We start from the raw sequence: 22,617 nt of genomic DNA, 5'->3' as shown, positions 1-22,617 counted from the left end.
CAGGAGAACTTCGTGAAGCATACACAAGGATCAATAGCTAAATTGATCAAGCGGAAGAAAGGATATCAGAGATTGAAGATCTACTAAATGAAATAAAGCATGAAGACAAGATTAGAGAAAAAAATAATGAAAAGGAATGAACAAAGCCTCCAAGAAATATGGGATTATGTGAAAAGACCAAACCTATGGTTGATACGTGTATCTGAAAGTGATGGGGCGAATGGAACCAAGTTGGAAAATACTCTTCAGGATATTATCCAGGAGAACTTCCCCAACCTAGTAAGACAGGCCAACACCTGTCTTCTCACTGCCAGATTCATAAAACAAGTTCTTAGAGACCTACAAAAGAGACTTAGACTTCCACATAATAATAGTGGGAGACTTTAAAACCCCGCTGTCAATATTAGAGCAATGAGACAGAAAATTAACAAGGATATTCAGAACTTGAACTCAGCTCTGGTCCAAGCAGACCTAACAGACGTCTACAGAACTCTCCACTGCAAATCAACAAAATATTCATTCTTTGCAGCACCAAATCGCACTTATTCTAAAATTGACCACATAATTGAAAGTACAACACTCCTCAGCAAATGCAAAAGAATGGAAATTATAACAAACAGTCTCTCAGACCAAAGTGCAATCAAATTAGAACTCAGGATTAAGAGACTCACTCAAAACCACACAACTCCATGGAAACTGAACAACCTGTTCCTGAATGACTACTGGGTAAATAAGGAAATTAAGGCAGAAATAAATAAGTTATTTGAAACCAATGAGAACAAAGACACAACGTACCAGAATCTCTGGGACATAGCTAAAGCTGTTTAGAGGGAAATTGATAGCACTAAATGCACAAAAGAGAAAGTGGGAAAGATCTAAAATTGGCACCCTAACATCACAATTAAAAGAACTAGAGAAGCAAGGGCAAACAAATGCAAAAGCTAGCAGAAGACAAGAAATAATTAAGATTAGAGCAGAACTGAAGGAGAGAGAGATATGAAAAAATCCTTCAAAAAAAATCAATGAATCCAGGGGCTGGTTGTTTGAAAAGATTAACAAAATAGATAGACTGCTAGTCAGACTAATGAAGAAGAGAAAAGAATCAAATAGACACAATAAAAAATGATAAAGGGGATATCACCACTGATCCCACAGATATACAAAATACCATCAGAGAATAGTATAGACACCTCTATGCAAATAAACTAGAAAATCTAGAAGAAATGGATAAATTCCTGGACACATACACCCTCCCAAGACTAAAGCAGGAAGAAGTCGAATCCCTGAATAGACCAATAACAAGTTCTGACACTGAGGCAGCAATTAATAGCCTACCAACCAAAAAAAGCCCAGGACCAGATGGATTCACAGTCCAATTCTACCAGAGGTACAAAGAGGAGCTGGTACCATTCCTTCTGAAACTATTCTAAACAACAGAAAAAGAGGGACTCTTCCCGGACTCATTTTATGAGGCCAGCATCATCCTGATACCAAAACTTGGCAGAGACACAACAACAACAACAAAATTCAGGCTAATATCCCTGATGAACATTGATGTGAAAATCCTCAATAAAATACTGGCAAACTGAATCCAGCAGCACATCAAAAAGTTTATCCAACACGATCAAGTCGGCTTCATCCCTGGAATGCAAGGCTGGTTCAACATACTCAAATCAATAAACATAATCCATCACATAAACAGAACCACTGACAAAAACCACATGATTATTTCAATAGACACAGAAAAGGCCTTTGATAAAATTCAACACATGCTAAAAACTGTCAATAAACTAGGTATTGATGAAATGTATCTTAAAATAATAAGAGCTATTTATGACAAACCCACAGTCAATATCATACTGAATGAGCAAAAGCTGGAAGCATTCCCTTTGAAAACCGGCACAAGACAAGGATGCCCTCTCTCACCACTCCTGTTCAACATAGTACTGGACGTTCTGGCCAGGGCAATCAGGCAAGACAAAGAAATAAGTGTATTCAAATAGGAAGACAGGAAGTCAAATTGTCTCTGTTTGCAGAAGACATGATTGTATATTTAGAAAACCCCACTGTCTCAGCCCCGAATCTCCTTAAGCTGATAAGAAACTTCAGCAAAGTCTCAGGATACAAAATCAATGTTCAAAAATCACAAGCATTCCTATACATCAATAATAGACAAACAGAGAGTCAAATCATGAATGAATTGCCATTCACAATTGCTACAAAGAGAATAAAATACTGAGGAATACAGCTTACAGGGGATGTGAAGGACCTCTTCAAGGAGAGCTACAAACCACTGCTCAAGGATATAAGAGAGGACACAAACAAATGGAAAAACATTCCATGCTCATGGATAGGAAGAATCAATATTGTGAAAATGGCTACACTGCCCAAAGTAATTTACAGATTCAATGCTATCCCCATCAAGCTAACATTGATTTTCTTCACAGAATTGGAAAAAACTACTTTAAAGTTCATGCAGAACCAAAAGAAAGCCCAGATATCCAAGACAATCCTAAGCAAAAAGAAGAAAGCTGGAGGGATCATGCTACCTGACTTCAAACCAGACTACAAGGCTCCAGTAACCAAAACAGCATGGTACTGGTACCAACACAGATATATAGACCAATGGAGCAGAACAGAGGCCTCAGAAATAATGCCACACATCTGCAATCATCTGATCTTTGACAAACCTGACAAAAACAAAAAATGGGGAAAGGATTTCCTATTTAATAAATGGTGTTGGGAAAACAGGCTAGCCATATGCAGAAAACTGAAACTGGACCCCTTTCTTACATCTTATACAAAAATTAACTCAAGATGGATTAAAACTTAAACATAACACCTAAAACCATACCTTAGAAGAAAACCTAGGCAATATCATTCAAGACATAGGCATGGGCAAAAACTTCATGACTAAAACACCAAAAGCAATGGCAACAAAAGCCAAAATTGACAAATGGGATCTAATTAAACTAAAGAGCTTCTGCACAGAAAAGAAACTATCATCAGACTGAACAGGCAATCTACAGAATGGGAGAAAATGTTTGCAATCTATCCATCTGACAAAGGGCTAATATCCAGCATCTACAAAGAACTTAAACAAATTTCCAAGACAAGGTCAAACAACCCCATCAAAAAGTGGGTGAAGGATATGAACAGACACTTCTCAAAAGAAGACATTTATGTGGCCAACAAATATGAAAAAAAGCTCATCATCACTGGTCATTAGAGAAATGCAAATCAAAACCACAATGAGACATCTTCTCACGCCAGTTACAATGTTGATCATTAAAAAGTCAAGAAACAACAGATGCTGGAGAGGATGTGGAGAAATAGGAACGCTTTTACATTGTTGGTGGGAGTGCAAATTAGTTCAACCATTGTGGAAGACAGTACAGTGTGGCGATTCTTCAAGGATCTAGAACCAGAAATACAATTTGACCCAGCCATCCCATTACTGGGTATATATCCAAAGGATTATAAATCATTCTACTATAAAGATACATGAACATGTACGTTTGTTACAGCACTGTTCACAATAGCAAAGACTTGGAACCAACCTAAATGCCCATCAATGATAGACTGGATAAAGAAAATGTGGCACATATACACCATGGAATACTATGCAGCCATAAAAAAGGATGAGTTCATGTCCTTTGCAGGGACTTGGATGAAGCTGGAAACCATCATTCTCAGCAAACTAACACAGGAACAGAAAACCAAACACCACATGTTCTCACTTATAAGTGGGAGCTGAACAATGAGAACATATGGGCACAGGGAGGGGACTATCACATTCTGGGACCTCTTGTGGGGTAGGGGACTAGGGAAGGAATAGCATTAGGAGAAATACCTAATGTAGCTGACAGGTTGATGGGTGCAGCAAACCACCATGGTATGTGTATACCTATGTAACAAGCCTGCACATTGTGCACAGGTACAGCAGAACTTAAAGTATAATAAAAGAAAAATGGCCGGGCACGGTGGCTCACACCTGTAATCCCAGCACTTTGGGAGGCCGAGGCGGGTGGATCACGAGGTCAGGAGATCGAGACCATCCTGGCTAACATGGTGAAACCCCGTCTCTACTAAAAGTACAAAAAATTAGCCGGGCGTGGTGACGGGCACCTGCAGTCCCAGCTACTAGGGAGGATGAGGCAGGAGAATGGTGTGAACTCAGGGGGTGGAGCTTGCAGTGAGCCGAGACAGTGCCACTGCACTCCAGCCTGGGTGACAGAGTGAGACTCTGTATCAAAAAACAAAACAAAATAAAAACAAAAACAAAAAACATTTTCTACTACATCATTTCTTTTGCCATATTTCCCCAAATAATTAATGTTTTATTCTATTCACAGATTTCTAACTCCTGGTAGAAGTACAAATCTAAACAAGCATAGCAAATCTGACTAAAGAGAGTATTCTAACTCCTAAAATACCTCAAGATTCATTTTGCTTGTTATAAATTCAGTTACTCTAGCTTTCTTTGGCTAATACTTAAATTAAACCTTATATTTAGTTGTATTTATGGTAAAAAGCATATAGTGAGTTTCTTCTTTTATCCATTATAATCCCTAAATTTAACTGATGTAGTTTCTCCATTTACATTTATCATGATTACTAATATACCTAGATTTATTTTTACTATATTATTTAATGTTATTAACTTTGCTTTTTCTATGAATTTTTATTTCCTCCTTTCTGGAATTTATTGCTTGCTTATACTATCTTGAAGACTATATACAATATTTCTATCCTTTTAAGTGATGACCTTTAAAAGTCAACATGCATATCTCGCTTATTCCCTCACATTTTACATACTATTGTCCAGAGTTTTAGTTCCATCTTACTTTTATACATCCAAATTAATCATCTACATGGTCACTGTCTCCATCATTATTACTTTTATACAGTTAATATTAATTTAGCTTTTAGTACATGCTCAACAATTTCTTTGCTCACCATTACTTCCTGAATTTCATTCTTTTTTAATGGATTCTGTTTTCTTCTGCAAGAGGTATCAAATTTAGTAGTGGTCAGTCTTTATCTGAAATGACTTTATTTCATCCTCACTCTTGGGTAATAATTTAGCTGGATATGTAACTCAGGTTGATTTGGTTATTTTGTCTTAGCACTTTAGAAATATTATCTATTACGTTCACAATTGTACTGCTATTTTTAAGTTTGCTACCAGTACAATTGCATTCTTACGTAGGTTATATTTTTTCTCGTTGGCTGCTCTTAAGTCATTTTCTTTGTCTTTGGTGTTCTGAAGTTTTATTACAATGTGACTTTATTTATATTTAATATTTCTTGATATAGACTCGTACTTGTTGAATATGAAAATTCATGTTTTCCTTCCGTTCTAAAAATTCTTATTTTCCTAAATATTGCACCATCTTACTCTCTCTACTCTTCCTTCTGTAAGTTCTATTAGACACAGGTTGAACTTCATTGTCCTTAAGTCCTTCAGCCTCTTTTATATTTTCAATCATTTTATCTCTCTGTGCTGCTTTTATGTAGCATAGATATCACGCTTCAGATCTCTCCTAAAATTCAGTGTCTTTTCAGTTATATCTGATCTGTCATATAACCCATTCAGTGATTTGTGTAGTTTTTAAGATATTTTCACAATAAAATAATCTCAAATTTCTACTCGATTCTTTACCACATCTGTCTTTTCTTTGTCTACAATTATTTCCTCTCCTTTTTGAGTTTGTTTTTATAATTAACTTTTTAGTTTTGGTTTATGAGATCGTCATTGGCAGGTTTTTATTTGTGGTGCTTCTTTGAGGCCTGGGTTGAAGGCCTACACCTCTAGAGTGGCTTCGAATGTGCTTCTGAAACCAGTTTTTATGTTAATTTTTGGCTTAGTGTAATTTAAGACCAGAAACTCATGTGAGGGCAGCCTCTTGGTCACAAATCTTCAGAGAGTTTTCTATTTGGAGCCCAGGGAGAAATAAGATTCTTTATCTTCCACTGTGCCTGTGGATGAGTTTTGTTTCCAGTCTGCCCATTTCTGAGGATGGAGCTTTTAGAGGTTCTGACTTGATAAGGAGACTTAACGCTCAGATCCCAGGCTTGACGTCCCGTCCACGAGGGAACTAACGAACATGCCTTAGGTTTTCAAGCTTGCCAGTAGTATGAGTGGGTGTGGGGGCTGCTCAGGACCATTTTGGTCTTAAACATTTCCCTTTCTTTCCTGTAGTCTCAGCTATCTTTGTAAAAAGATGGCTTCAAATTTTATTCAGTGTTTTCAGGTGTTTGGTAGTTTAAGTGTTTTCTCATTACTTAGTCTTTTATCAGGAAACAGCAATTCTTTTCTATCTTTTCTATCTAACATGTGTGCTTACTCTGTCCATCCTGTACTGAATGATAATGGAAAACTGTTTATTAAGATTCTACTAAAATACATAACTGAAGAGTGGGCTGGTGGTGTATGTGTCAAGAGGTGAAGGATTGCATATATCCCAGGCTTTATTATTCATTCAGATAGAGCCTGATTTCAAAATTAATAATGATCCCCTTGGAAAAGTCTGCCTGTTTTAAAATCCTGAAAGAGCTACAATAATCTACAGCAGCTATATGGACCCAGAGATAGCAGGAAATAAAAATATAATTATTGATAAGATAAATTTGGACAACTACAATCTAGTACCTTGAAAAGGAGCTTGGTTACACCACACATTTCTGATTATGTTTGGCATGACTTTTAATTGCAAATGAGACTTTAAAAAGTCTTCACCCATTGTTATTATTTACAACCTGCCTTCATTGCAGGTTGTAAATAATTTTGAATTTCCTTCAATAGGAAAATTATTTTCCTATTGAAATATCAGTAGGACGTGGAGAAAAAAGTTGAAAAGTCACAAAAAGCTGTAATGTAACCTCTTGCCAAGAACTCACATGTTCATGAAAAAAAAAAACTACCCTAGAGCAATATGTATATCAAGACATTAAACTTCAAAAGGCATTTCGTTTCTATACTTAAAATATATAGAAAAAAGGCTGACTCCTTATAATAAATATTTCACTATGGTATTATTTCAATAGAAAGCAAAATAGTAACAGGCAATATTAATTGTGGATAACATTGAATTTCATACTGTATAGTGGACAAATTTTTAAAAAAATATAGTAGCCACAATATCTCAATAAATGAACTTAAATCTTTTTACTATTAAATCCTCAATAAGCTATGCCTTCTACCAAAAACACGGACCACAACCAACATTGCTAACTGCCTTTTTAAAAAGTGTTAATAATATTCCTCTTATTTTGTTCACTGCTTTTCTTCACCTTTACAGATGACATTTTTCAAACTATAAAATGCATTCTGCTGGCAAACCTTCTTGCTTCGATAGTTCTCAATTTTATAATAGTAAATCTACATCCTTTGCTACTGAGACATCCACTATCTTTCAGTATGTGACTTTGAATGAGGCAGAGAACAAGCTATACATTAAAAAAATCAATATCTAACCTTATCAATATTCATTTTACTTTGTCAATACAAAATACAAAGGTGAAAGAGCAGTAAATAAGCTAAAGCACTGAAATAAATTTGGTGTTCCTGTCACAATTAATAAATGTTCAAATGATAACACTGCTGGTTAGTCTAGAGCTTTCTAAAGCGACTGAAATTATGCTTCAAAGCTATTGCTAAAAGAAGGTGAGAAAAATTTTCAATACACTAGCAGGTAAACGTAATCAATTCTGGGTTATTAATTTCATAGGGGGCTTTAAATCTTTTATTATTAAAGGTGTTATTTATTATGAATACAATTTGTCTTTAGTCATAAATTGTTATACAAACCCGGTTTTGGATTTAAAGGGTCTAATTATAGTTTTCTGACAACTTCTTGGTAAATCCTTTCTAAACTTGCTGTTTGATTGCATAATATTTCACATATAAATCAGAGGGGATTATCAAACAATATGCAAGCTGTCGGTCTTTTAACTCTTACTCTCTATTTCAAATAAAAGAGAGTTATCGTCTGCATTTTTCCTGTTTAGAGTTAATGCTGACTAAAGGCAAAAGACACTGAAAATATATCTCAATTCAATGTGTTTTTCAGGAGTTCTGCAAGGGCCTATAAAAGGGCAAGAATATTGTCCTTAGCTAAAATTCGGAAGTTTACAAATATAACTGACTCTTTATTATGTGACTGACTCTTTTTCAGAATTTGAAAACTGTAATTTTCAGAGACAAGATGATCTAGGATTTACACCCTCATTATCAAAGTGTATTTATGCAAAAACATTTCTTACTTGAATTTGGATAATAATCTACACTGTAGAGTTGATTCATTAGCATTAAAAGATATTCTATTTAAAACTGAGGACTTTAAACTTAATCTCTTCCTCTTTGAAACAGTTATGCACAGATTTTAAAAATGGGTCGAAAATGAGTGATGTAATTCTCCTGCTCCACTACTTTTTGAGTAATTAAAATTTTCTAAGAATTTTATTTTCTAAGTTAAAATGTAGTAATACCAAAATCCTGGCTATTAAGAGAATCACAACAATTCAGAAATATAAAATCTGGAATATGCTGGTGTAAGCTTATAAAAAAAACTGTTTTAGGCTAAAGTTCAATGTTTGTACCCATACTCCATATAAATGATTTCCTCTGATGTTACTGAGTTGTAATGTCAAAATCACCTTGCAGAAATAATTATATTATCCTCTCCTCAACCATTATGCATTTTCCTTCTCATTTCACATATGTTCAGAGTGTTAGGACGTGACCCCAGTATTGTCTTTTCCTTATTGCTGCCACTAAGGTGCTTTAGTAGCATTCCTAAGATTGTTCTTGTACTGTTTCTGCTGCTAATGCTTGAATCACTGAAAGATAAGAAAATTCAGGGACCATTCAACTGGAATGGGGATGTTAAAGAATCCTATACTTGCCTTATGAAAGATCTGAATTGCAAGACTAATGACATGTGTTTCATCCAAAATGTGGCTACATGTTCATGTATGAAGAGATATATTAGAAGTATTTCATGAATATTCTGCATTTCTACATATAATAGTTAGATAAATCTATAAAACTTAAGGCATACTATATGCCTTAAGTCAGCATATGCAATAGGACAATCTTTACATATAGGTAATATGTATATAAAGAATATATATATATATGCTAACGAAGAGGCTGTAAGTACATTTTTATGGAAAGAACATGGATTTAGGAGTTATGCAGACCTAGGCTTGAAACTTTCCCTTGCATTCAACAATTCTGTCATCTTAGGTAGCTAACCTAACACTTCTTTGCATCTTAATTTTCTGTAAGGTGATGATAACGCCATCTCCCTCATACTGTTGTTATAAAGATAAAATAATAAAGTTTCTGGTACACAGTGGGTACCCAATAAGTGGCAAATATGATTCTACACAAATACAAATGCACTCTACACACAGGTGTTTCCTAATCTTGAAAATTCAGTACTGCCAGAAGACGATCAGGTATGCATCTAAATGCATAATTTTAAATGTAGTCCTTTATACGGAACAACTGCATTAGAAGTGCTCCAATTTTAAGTTATTCTTCAATTTTCTAGTGCTTAACTATGGAACAGGTTCCCTAAGTAGAGAATGTGGCTGGACGCAGTGGCTCACGCCTGTAATCTCAGCACTTTGGGAGGCCGAGGCAGGCAGATCACCTGAGGTCAGGAGTTCGAGACCAGCTTGGCCAACATGGTGAAACCCCATCTCTACCAAAAATACAAAAATTAGCTGGGCGTGATGGCAGGTGCACGTAATCCCAGCCACTTGAGATGCTGAGGCAGGAGAATCGCTTGAACCCAAGAGGCGGAGGTTGCAGTGAGCCAAGATCGTACCACTGCATCCCAGCCTGGGCAACAAGAGTGAAACTCCATCTCACAAAAAAAAAAAAAAAAGAGAGTGTAAGCTTCACATCTTTTTTTCCTCTTAAACTCACCATGCAACCCCACCCCGCCAAAACCATGCATATACTTATATATATTTTTCTTTTCACTGTTTACTCTCCTGTTGATATGAATCTTATTTTCATAGTCTATAATTAAAATCATTTTTCCTATAAAGGCTGCCCAAATGAAACTAAGAGAAAATTTATAAATCTGTGTGGTTATAGATCCCAGGCAATAGGGCCAAGGCTATTATTTTCTGTTTCTACACTGAAAAACGTTTTCTCATAGAGCTTGCTGCACCACAAATCCATCATGGTTAACTGTTGTTTATTTATATGTGGGTGTCCACATTTTAATGCCTACTTGGCTTCCTCCTATCACTGACTTTATCTGTGCCTCCCTTACCACTGCTCTTGCATGAGATTTTCAATACATACTATTTTATTCACAACCTTCACTACAAGGCGAGTCTTTGCCCTTTCAGTAAGTAAGGCTTCCTGTCCTCTCCGACCTACAGTGACTTCCCTCTGATCAGCACTTGTAGTTTTCTCAAGACCACACTCATTATTAGAATGGCGTATTATTAGAATGACATGATTTTTGAGGTAGAAGTGAGAGCTTTCTCAGTCTAATGCTAATGTTGTCTAAAGAAGGAATGAGGAATCTAAGACTGCTACAGAGCTGGGACTAGAAACCAGACTGTCACATTCGTTCAGTTAGGTTTCCATCTCCTACCACATGGGGTCTTGTGTTTTGGGGCTGAGGCTATACTTTTTGAATTTATTACTATTAATCTCTTCTGGGGTTATTTGTCATTTCATCTATTTATGCCTTATTTTCCAACAAGACTGTTGGAAACAACAAGACCAAAGATATAGCCTTTGAAGTTTTTGTATCCTTTTAATATCTTGCACGAAATCTTGCATTTGAGCAGGGGTGTAACATATACATTAATGACTGGTTACCTGGAAAATCTACAAATGGAACATGCAATACATCCTGATACCACATGCAAATGATTTGTTTTAATAGCTTCTTGCAACTGTGCTTCTTCTTCTTCATTGCAAGTGATTAAGAACTGTCTACATTTTATTCTTCATGATTTATGAACTCTACATTTGTGTTCCACTCTAACCCTGCTTTTGTTTTACCTGCGGTAGTAGGTCCAGGCAAAGGTGCAGCTTTTCTTCTCCGTTTGATGTCTCCCGTGCATAAGGATCCTAAATGCATGCTTGTTTGCCTACGAGTAATTATCAGAAAAAACTATTAACAAAGAAGAAAAAAATGACACATAAATACACAGCTTGTATCATCTGAACCTAAATCAAAACATTCTCAACAAAGATGGAGCTGCATAGTAAAATCACCAATCTTGTTTATATCGAAACATAATTACGTTTGTTGACAAGCGTTCAGCAGCTAAATGCGCCACCATAAATTGTTACCGGAATGAATAATATAAAAGGAATGCTTTTTAATTTTCAAAACTGGCAATCTTTCTGGCTCAACATAAAATCAAGCACTGTTGCTTCTGACAGGAAAATGGCTAAGATTAATTATCTAAAGAGATCACAATATTGTTGCAAGGTTATCAATTGGTTACTAATGCTTTACTGTCAGAACAACATCCATTACAGGAAAAGTATGATCAATTTCTTTTAGGATATTATGCAGCAGTGAATTCTCTTAAAACATTTTAAATAGAAGGAAATAGTGATGCTTCCCTTATAATTCATATGATTAGAATTCTTCAGTTAATTATTTATTAGCTGAGTGAGAAAACATAATTTGAATGCATTAATGCTGGTCTACTGCTATTTAACCATCTAACATGATAGTGGATTATATTTCTAAAAACATGATACTTAAAAACTGAGAAGTGGATCTTCTGCTATTTTTGGAACAAGCTATTATACAATTAGTCTTCTGTCTAATCTTGGTCTTCTAAATTGAAAAGTTATATAAAAAAATAAGAAATGGGCCAATTAGAAATCAAGACGAATACAAAAAAGAAAGGATTTAAAGTCTTCAAACTTTTCAAGCTATAGAAAGATTCTGTGTTCATTTCCTGTGTCATAATCCTTGATGTAGGGTTGGGATAGGGCCTGGGGAACATGAAGCAGAAATAAATGAAGCATGTTTATGATAGCACATGTTCTCTTAGTAAGACAGAGAGATATCTGACAGTATCCTGAGGTTTTAAAGAAACTAATTTGAAAATAAACAGATTATTAGGGAAAAAGAAGGAAAAATTAACTAAAATTAATTCAGGTAAAATTCAAAACTCAAGATATATATTTAAACACATATACTCAGATGTTTAAATATAATGAAAAATTAGTGCTGGAGAGTCCAGTTATTTCAAATATAGATTTTATTTATAAAGCACAAAGTACAGTCATAATTAATGATCTGAGTAATCCAAGGGCCATAGGCAGCCAAAAAAATATACCACAAAACCTTATCAATGTATCTTACCAGGAAATGAGCATTTGTCTGTTGTCTTTTACCTTTTTATTGAGTGCATACTGTTTCTGTTACAAAATAATTACAATTATTAAAATATTTCAAAAAACCTTTCAAAAATTCATTCTGTTAATGACTAAATTAGCTCTGCTTTGCTTTCCAAATGTTTATTGACATGAATGACTTTAACATTTTTATTGGATTTTGAGGTATGGTCTTGGCTCATGATGCCAAGAAAAATGATTAGTTACGACTGTGTCTCCTTTTTAAGATTATATATACATTTTTAAAAAGTAGAATGATGTCACAGGGAAGACATATTCTTTTTGTACAAATTTAAAGTTATTCCTTTACTTATTCAGCAAACATTTATCAGTATCTATTATGGACTTAGCATAAGACTCCAGTGGTGGTGAAAATAGGGAGAGGGGAAAAGAGAAGATGGAAGATACAAAGGAAATGAAACTTTCAACTCTTATTATTGGAAGAATTTAAAGTCTGAGTGGAGAAATAAAACATAAATCTGTGTAGATGAAATAATTAGGTACAGTGGTAGTGGCAGCAGGCATAACTAACTTTATTAGCGACTAGTAAAGGCTTAGTCCTTACAACAATCCTAAATATGCTGCATCAAATACACATTTTTTCCTTGGTAGGATAAAATCTGTGCTTCCACAGAAAAACTATGCTTTCAGGAGTATACCGTTTCAGTCACTGAATGCTAATTCTATGCAAGCTATTTTACAACTCTACCTTGTAGCTAACCGAAAGCAACGGGAAGTACTTCTTAACTACAGAAACAGAAATAAATTCTGTTCTATGGAACGACAACCCTGCTATCTGTGGAAAAGCTAGTTTTGGGTCCATTTAAACAATTATTTCAATAAATAGTCCGTTACTCTATATACACTTGAGCTTCTTTGACTTCTCCTTTCAACCGGTTATAACATCTGCCCAGTTCCCTCATTAGCTAATGAGTTAAATAAAATCTTTAACCCACTTAATATCCATATGACAGTCATAATATTACCTTTTTGTAAAAAAGTATCCTTTCACATATCTTATCCCTATTGAAATCTCCCCTTAGCAAAAGACTGCAGTAAAGTTTACCTCCTGCAGAGCATATACCAGATAGACTCAGATATCAGAAATAGCTGAAGAGGAGGGGAAGGTACCATTCTGAAAACAGGGAATAAAGTGGGAATCTGAATTCTGCAGTGTGGGTCTTCTGTCATCAAGCTGTGAAAACCAACTCATGAACTAGCTACTTCTCATCCTGTGTTAAAACATAATAAACATTCTTACAGTTTAAGCCACTGCAGGTCAGGTTTTCTGTACTTGCTGCTGAACGAATTCCTGAGTGATAAAGAGTTTGCCCTGTTCAGGGAGTTATGAGTAGTTCAGGATGTCTGCAGAGCAGTGTTTGCAGAAGGGACTGTATAACATGAATGGAGAAGAGCACTGGGGCTGGATCATGGGGCCATACATGCCACCTTTGCCCCATGAAGGTGTTTGGACTTAACAGCAATGTGGAGTCACTAAAGATTTTATAAAAGGAGAGAAAGTAGACCAAGTGCATGGGTGCTGGTAGAGAGCTCGAGTTGGACAGGGTTGAGACTGAAGAGAGAGGAGACCAACTATGTTTGCCATAGTTCAGACACACACTTCCTCATCTCAGTTATAATAACTAAAGAATGATGCAAGTTACTGCACAATGAAACTTCCTGGATGTACAAATATTAAATATCACAAAAATTTAAAAAGAACTAAGGCTGGTTTTATTGATTTCAGATATTTTTAAAGCTCAAACTAAGCTAAAACAGTTATTAGCCAGGACACATTTCTTAAGAAACACATTTTTAGAAATAATCAGAAGAAATACTTGAGCGTCTGATATCAGACACTCACTGTGACTATTAATACCATTGGTTTCTACTTACTTTGTTCTTGCACTAGTTATATATAATTGGAGTATTCTAATTGCTTGAAAATAACTCTCTCAAGTCAATATTGCCTTTATAATTATTTTTTCATACTTCTTACAATTTATTAGGTAGGCCTATTTACAGTGAAAAGACAGTGAAAAACAAACTTCAGGAACAACCAACTCCCTCTTCTAAACCTTTTTATTTTCCATCTGCTGGACCAAACATTTTGGGTATCTTCACAGAGCAAATGAAATATAACATTTTCATTCAACTCCCTTCCCCCACCCCCAACATAGCTGCATAAAGGAAAGGAGAAAAATGTTCAAGGAGAATAAAGTTAATAAACTCAGCAGCACTGAACCTGAAGACCTGAGCCATAAGAAAAACAGCTAGCTGTATATTTCAGTAATTCTATCAAGAATTGACTATCTACTACAGCGCATTGAGAGATCTGGATTATTGATCAGTAAGATTACCCCACTTAGGCTCGCCCCACACCCCCCTTCTTTCAGACAGGTGCAGTGGAGTTGCTACAAATGACACTAAGTAAGGTTTACTCTGTCATTTAGTTGTCACTCTTAATGTAAACCATAACAGTTATTTTTTAATTTAAAATCAATGAATGTCTCAAAGGCATCCCTGTTTCTTCAGTCTAAATGAGTCATTTGTCTTTGCAAAGGAGAACATTTGGAATACTACTCAAGGTGATGGTTGGCATTTTCTGTTTCTTTATTCTGTGGTGTTTTGAGAATGACAATGCAACGTCCTAGGAACAGACCCAAAGTTATTAAAGAACAATATTAAGATCCTTTTGTAAGGTGTGTCAGAAAAACACCAATCAACTAGATGAGTATATTTGTTTTAGCTGGGATATTTGCATGGGGAGGAAAAAAAGGGAGACAAATCAAAACCAACCTATCCTGAAGCGGAAAGGATGAAGAAATGATGCTTTTCTGTTACAGGTCCGTCACTTACGATTTGAAACATGGTTTCCCATGTATTACTTCTGAAAATTTTCCTATTAAATATTAGAAAAGCAGAACTCAAAAATAAGTTATTTTGTTTTATTTTGCTTTTTAAACAGACTTCACTTGGCTTCTCCCCATCGTTTGCTGCAAGCTATCTTTTAAATGGGGTGGCGGCAGGAAGCTGGACATCTTATCTGGAGGGAAAAACGTAGAAACAAAACAAAAACAAAACAACAACCCAATAAACTCAAAACAAAAAACAGAAACAAAAACTCTACTGAGAACCACCATGTCTGAAAACTTGGCTTTTGACATGGACTGACAAGGACTGAAGCAGGCAGTGTCAAACGCAATAATATTAAAGAGAAGACAATAGGAACTTGTCTCTTCATTGTATGCAATTACAAGCAGAGGCTTTTCAGAGCATTAGGCCTAGTTAAAGCTGCCCCCTGGATAAAATGTGTTCCCAAGCAGCCTTGGACAAGCTGCAGAAGAGAGACAAACAGACGTGACTATGGGCCCTGGCACTTGGCAAGAACACTCACTGTCAGTTAGAAAAATATCAGCCTGGACAGGGCATCAGCTGCACAGAAATAAAGCAGGTCTGTGGTGTCACTGGAGGAGCATTCCAATGGCAGAGAGAAGGATGGGGGTTGGGAAACCCAGCCCCGTGTGAACTTCCTTTTCTAGATCCAAATTACCCTCCCCGCTTTATTTGGTGTCAATATGTCTCAACATATTAAAGTGAACAGACAGACATCAGTATCTAGCTTTTTTTCCTCTAGTACCCAAATGCACAATACAATACGTATCAAGCACTTTCAGGTATAAATGTTTTTTAACGATTAGGAGGATTGAATTAAATCCTTGTTTTTCTGGCCGGGCGCGGTGGCTCACGCCTGTAATCCCAGCACTTTGGGAGGCCCAGGTGGGCGGATCACGTGGTCAGGAGATCGAGACCATCCTGGCTAACACGGTGAAACCCCATCTCTACTAAAAATACAAAAAATTAGCCGGGCATGGTGGCGGGTGCCTGTAGTCCCAGCTACTCAGGAGGCTGAGGCAGGAGAATGGCGGGAACCCGGGAGGCGGAGCTTGCAGTGAGCCGAGATCACACACCACTGCACTCTGCACTCCAGCCTGGACCACAGAGCGAGACTGCGTCTCAAAAAAAAAAAAAAAAAAAAAAAAAAAAAAAAAAAAAAAAAGCTTGTTTTCTTTTTTTCCTCCCCTTTTTGAGACAGAGACTCACTGTCCCCCAGTTTGGAGTGCAGTGGCGCTGCTCACTGTGACCTCTGCCTCCTGAGTTCAAGTGATTCTCCTATCTCAGCGCCACGCCTCCCCCAACCCCCCCGGTCCCCACGGGACTACAGGCGCACACCACCATGCCTTACTAACTTTTGCATTTTTACTAGAGACGGGGTTTCACCATATTGGCCAGGCTGGTCTCGATTTCCTGACCTCAAGCGATCCGTCCACCTCTGCCTCCCAAAGTGCTGGGATTACGGCCACCGCACCAGGCCAAATCCTTGTTTTTAATGGTGGTGTTTTCTTTCAAAGCAGCTTTTTGTGCATGATCTCTTTGGACATTCATAGCAACCCTTTGCATTTGGTATTGTGGATCATAGCCCGACCAGTTATTGGCTCTGGTCTTTTCTCTTGATGGCTTTGCTCATTTGACTTCACATTCTGCCTCAATCCCATTTATCTTCTCTTTGGAACAAACCTGACCTTGGCAAGAGGTGGTTTAAGTTTTAGCTCAGTGCACTGAAGTCAGTACTTGGGTTTCAGTAATTGGGTCCAAGCTTTATTCTAGACTTACCCTACCTTACCACAAACCTTGCAGTAACTTAGTTCTTTCAGAACTGGGTAATTGCCTTGACCTCCTAGATGCTCAACTCCTGGCCATGAAATGGAATCTGGTGATGGAGGCTCTTTATAATGCTGCCTGCTGACCCTTCTCCAAGCATCAGCAGCCCCTGGCTCCTATCCCTGTTCAGTGCCTACCTGTTGGCAACTCTTGACTCTATGTTGATTAACCTTCTACCACATGTAGCCTGAGGCTCTACCCCTTAGATAGAATGATCTGCCTGCCACTGTGTAGTTCCTCTCACTGCTTCAGATGGATCTGTCCTGTTAGTGCCTCTTCCACTCTAGTCAGAGGGTTCGAGTCCAAACTTCCTTCTTCCCAGTCTGCTTTATTCTGCTACAGGTAATTGGTGGCTTCTCCTGGAGCTACTGTTTATTGTGTTTCCTATGTGCCTAGTGTGAGTGAGCCACTGATATGGACAGGAGACAGGGAAATACTGGGTAGAAGAGGGCGGTTCCCCGGGAAAGGCCCCACCCTCAAGCCTGGAAATCTGTAGTCCTAAATGAGAACAGGCATTCCTGTTTTTGTGTCCAAAAGTTGCCTTTGGCCTGTCACACCTCCCTATCCTGTACCCATATAAACCCCAGGCCCCAGGCTCCAGAAGCAGACAAGGAGAAGACAGACAAAAGAGCAGAAGCACAGAAGAATGAATGGTGTAGCAGAGAGAAGAGATGGAGCATCTGAACGTCAAGAAGAATTTGGGGATAGTCAGAGAGGAGATCAGCCGCTGGACGGCCAAATTCCATGGGAAGATCATCTTCCCACTCCATCCCCTTCCCAGCTCCCCATCCATCTCACTGAGAGCCACCTCCACCACTCAGTAAAACCCCTGCATTCACCATCCTGAAGTCCGTGTGTGACCTGATTCTTCCTGGGTGCCGGATAAGGACCTGAGTACCAAGAGGGCACTGAGCTGGTTAACATTTAAGCTGTCTGTAGATGGCAAAGCTAAAAGAGTGCACTGTAACATACACCATGCCCACTTGGGCTTTGGGAGTCACAAGTACCCACCCCTAGATGCTACTGTGGGGCCAGAGCCCCAAGGTGCTCACCTCTGGCTCCTATACCTGCCCATCTGCGTGTTCCCCCTCCGTAAGGGGTTTGAGGGCACACGGTGGACCAACAGACAAGTCACACCCCTGTCACACCTCCTGCGAGGGGGGACAGGGAACCCTCCCGTCTTAGCACCACTGTGTCAGAAGCCTTCTGAAGGAGCTCAAGGGCCTCATTTCACTCCTGCTGCCACCTGGCTAGTCAAGGACTCTCCTGGCTCCTCAAAGCAGTGTCAGCAGGGCAGAAATGTAGTGTGCAAGGAGGTGAGATGCAGGAGACAAGGTGGTAGCCTTCAGAAAGGCCAGAAACTTCCTGAAATTATGTGCAAAACACATGTATGCACAGTTTTCTAGCAAGAGGATGCATGAATTTTATGTGACTCTGAATGATTAACGGAGAGGGTTTCCCAAAAAACAGACCCAGTAGTTTTAAACCAAACTATTCATAATCTAAAATAGAAAATGCTTGTCTTAAAATGTCATTGGAATATTTAAAATATGCCATATATATAGGTCACCTTTTAAAATCACAATATCAAAAAACACAGAATAGGTGCGTACACTAAATTAAAATATCCAAAGCAATGAATATGCATAGGTGTGGGTCGAAAGGCATGGAAGACTGTGCAACAAAATACTGATGATAACGATTTGTGTGTGATGGCATTTTGTGGGAATTTTCTTCTTTACACTTCTCATTTATTACTATTTTTTCTTATAAATCATGCAATGAAAAAGATACAAATTATAACTAGATTAATTAGAAAAGAGAAAGACAATGGTATTGATAAATATAAGTGGTTTTGGCAGCTGGATGAATTTCTCAAAGGCAAAGTCAAGCTTTTCACACTGGGGCAGCTGTGGTGTAAATTCAAGCTATAGGTTGCATTGGTTTGATTTGCATTTGGGATGAGCCAGGGAGTCAGGACACGTTCCTTCTTGTATCATCATGTCTGCTTTCTCACTAGAGCTTTGAAAAAGCCCGCTTATCGATGTTTGAGAAGGCTTTTTATCAGCCTTTGGCATGTTACTTACATTCTCTTTGCCTCAATTTCCTTAACTTCAAGAATTATGATTAGACTAGTGCTTACCTCAAAAGATTTTATTTAGAAATCATTTATGTAAAACATTTTAGCACATGCCTATACAATCAATAGCTGTTAGTTATTACTCTTACTATTATTATCATCCCCACCCTTCAGATAAGCAGCCCAGGCACAAAAAAGTTAAGTAGTTTACCTACAGTCACAGTTAAAGGGAACAGATGGAAGGCACTTTGCCATACAGTACATGCAGAAGAATGCTTAGTGTAGGGTGTCACTAAACTCATACCAAACAAACACATAGCACAGTAAACTCATTACATCTGAAAACTGCCATTATGCTACAATAAAGGAAGAATTAGGGTCATTTAAAAAATCATGTAGGTATTTTTTTGGTAGTTAATAGAAAGGTTAAGCTTTTCTTCATTATCCATTTCTGCTTGCTTTAAGTGTGTCATAACATACAAGAATGAAGCACTCATTTTCATTTCAAAAACTCAATTAAAGGACCACAAGAGTCCTTGAGACGAAAACCCACTGATATTCTGACATCAGTCTATTGCTGCAGATTCTCTCTTGGCCACCATTTGGTACTGTCTACTTCAAAGATGTCTTGCTTCCTTCATATGGTATGTTTCATGCTTTATCTAAAGCCTAGAGGGACTGCTAGTCCAATGATATCATTCCTTGTGTATGTTAAGAAATACACGACACCATATTCCTGAACAGCTTAGTTAAATATTTCTTTTGTACTGCTTCATTATTCCACACAAATCATAACTGAAAATGGTAGCGGCTGTTCTATGAAATTCAGGTAATTCTTACAACTTCCTTAGTATATGTAAATGAAGACATTCTCGCATCTGGGGGAATGTTAGTCTTTTCATAGAGTAAGTTATTCAATGGGGGTTCTAACTCAATTCAGGAGACCTGCTGTTATAATCTTACCTTACATCATGCCCCGTATTTTTCCAGGTCCTTTAGATTTTTTTTTTTTAAACAACTGCTAGTCATTGAGACCATATATTTGTGTTAACATTAGAAAAATGTATCTACCCACTTAAAAAAATTTTCTATGTCTCCTAATTCTGCCCTAAAACATTTTCTTTCTATGTTTCCTAATTCTGCCCATGTTAGAGGGCCTGCTTTTTCCCTTCAATTCTCCAAGTGCCCTCAAGTCTAAATGTTCTTTCTCCTCTTTAAACTTTCCTAACCTCGCTACTCTTCAAGTGTTTTTCTCTGTATTTCCACATCCATCTGTGCGTATCGCTGTCCATATCTTACCATACAGTATATAGTATTTGCCTCAAATTGCTTTCAGATTAGAGGAGACTGTCAGCTAAATATGTATAGAAAGCAACTTGAGGTCAAGAACCATGTCTAATTCCCAGAACCTAGCTTTGTTTTTCATATATTAAAAGCACAAGAAAAGCTTATTGAACTAAAATGAATAAAACTACCGTAACTATTGTTGTCTCAACATTTCAAGTGGCAATCAATCATGAATTTTTTTGAAATAGTAACACTTCTTTCTTGAACTGTTATTTAAATTTACTCAAAAACACTCCCTTAACAATTGACAAATTTTGACAAAGTGTCAGTTATTCTACTAGATGCTAAACTAAATAGAAGGGTAAGATAGCTCCCACCCTCAAGGAGTTCATAGCCTAAGGAAATGAACATGAACAATAAATTACTATGCAATGTAATAAATCCACAGGGCTATAGTAGCAGACCACCTCTTTGGGGAAATTGAGGAAAATTCATTTCGCCTGAATTGAAATTTGGATATTGTCTCTCCAAGTAGAATCTGATATTTGAGGCATCTTGGAGTATTCTTTTATTCTTCACACCACAGTACCTAGGAAATAGTAGGCACTTAGTAAACTGTTTACCTCATTCTTAGCTATAATTACACATTTCTGGAATCTGTTTATCATTGATATTTAGTGTAGAGTTTCAACAATTATGCTTACTGTAATTTGCTTAAAATGATATCTTGGATCTCACATAAAAAACCTATCAAAACAGACTATAGATTCCGATATAATCCCACACTCTCTCTTTGATGATGACACTGTTATTAAACGTTTCCTAGGACACTATGGTTGCCATTTATAATATCTATTAATAAAATTACGAGATATTCCTAATATTCTTAACGTTTTTGAGGGAAGTCCATGCATGTACTCATTTTTGGATCTACTTCATCTAGTGCACTATATGATATTTGGATACGTTTGTTGAATTGACCTGTCACTGTATTCTTCTATTTGATATCTCAGACTCTAAGCCAAGCTGTAAGTTCTGTTCTGAGGTAGCATTTTAGAGCAGATACGTGCTAAGATTTTTTCTTTCATCAGCACAGGAAATAATAGAATTTAAAGAGCAATGTAGAGAATATACATATTTATTTTTATTTTTCTATTTAATACATGTTGGTTTCTTAAGTATTGGAATTTATTATCTGAACTACTACAAACATCCAGGCTCACTGAGCTCCAACTATATAAAAGGTATTATGCCAGTTATTTTTACATAATGTAATCTTCATACAACCCATTACATATCTGAGGAATCTGAAGTCCAGAGAAACTGTTACTTGTCAAAGATCCCATGAACAGAAAGTTAAGTTACTGTATTTGTGTCAAAGCTTTCTTGACTCCAAAGAACTACTCTTCCCCCCTACCTTACTACATCATCCAGCTTACGTTAATATACCCTACTTAATAAACTTCTGTTGAAAATGTAATGCAAGACATGCCCTATGCCATCAGACAGGAAATACATTTTTTATTGAGAAATAAAAAAGATACGATGTTCATTTTCTAGGGGTTCAAGTCTATTGATCACGTGGGAAAAATGATTCCAACCCAATTTTCAAAGAGAATCCCCAACCAGCATATAACAGCATTCTAGGCCCCTAGGTGAGAGAACACATTTGCAGAGGCACAAAGGCATTCAGTGTGCACATGACATGCCATTGCTATGTTTCTGTAGGTGATTCAGTATAACTGGAGTTGGCACATATGGAGCAGTGGGAGGAGATGACACCTCTCTGCACACATCAAGTTTTAGTAAATTCTATAAATCTGTCTATTCACAATTATTTAAAATTCCCCTTAAAAATCTTATTTAATTTATGCAGTTTATTAATCATACTGACAAATTGAATTCAATGGAAAAAGGTCACTCCATAATTCTCTATAGACACAATTCTGGAAGTTGCTCTCAGGCAGAGATGGAGTCAAATGTGGATCCATTTCCAAGGTAACTCTTGAAGTTGACAGGCTTCACTCATTCAAGAGAGTCTACAATTTACTTGCATAATTGAGTTGGCAAATACAGGCTGAAGACTGAGTTCAGCTTTGATTTTCTGCAAAGTGTCCCACGACTT

The 22,617-nt window shown here is 37.0% G+C and overlaps 1 protein-coding gene across 4 annotated transcripts in view; it reads right to left on the bottom strand.

The window, feature by feature from the left end:
- The window catches only part of GPATCH2 (G-patch domain containing 2), a 203,385-nt gene that overhangs the window by 11,638 nt on the left and 169,130 nt on the right, over positions 1 to 22,617 (bottom strand). For 2 of the 4 annotated variants that reach the window (XR_007723473.1, XM_050780307.1), the window contains one exon: positions 11,045 to 11,133. Coding sequence is in view for 2 of the 4 variants with exons in the window: in XM_050780307.1 (XP_050636264.1) it covers positions 11,045 to 11,133 (89 nt within the window). In the remaining 2 variants the exon portion in view is untranslated. The other 2 variants (XR_007723471.1, XM_050780321.1) reach the window with 2 other exon arrangements.

The sequence above is a fragment of the Macaca thibetana genome, chromosome 1, assembly GCF_024542745.1.
Source record: "Macaca thibetana thibetana isolate TM-01 chromosome 1, ASM2454274v1, whole genome shotgun sequence".
Classification (NCBI taxonomy): domain Eukaryota; kingdom Metazoa; phylum Chordata; class Mammalia; order Primates; family Cercopithecidae; genus Macaca; species Macaca thibetana.
This window is presented reverse-complemented; position numbering and strand designations above follow the sequence as displayed.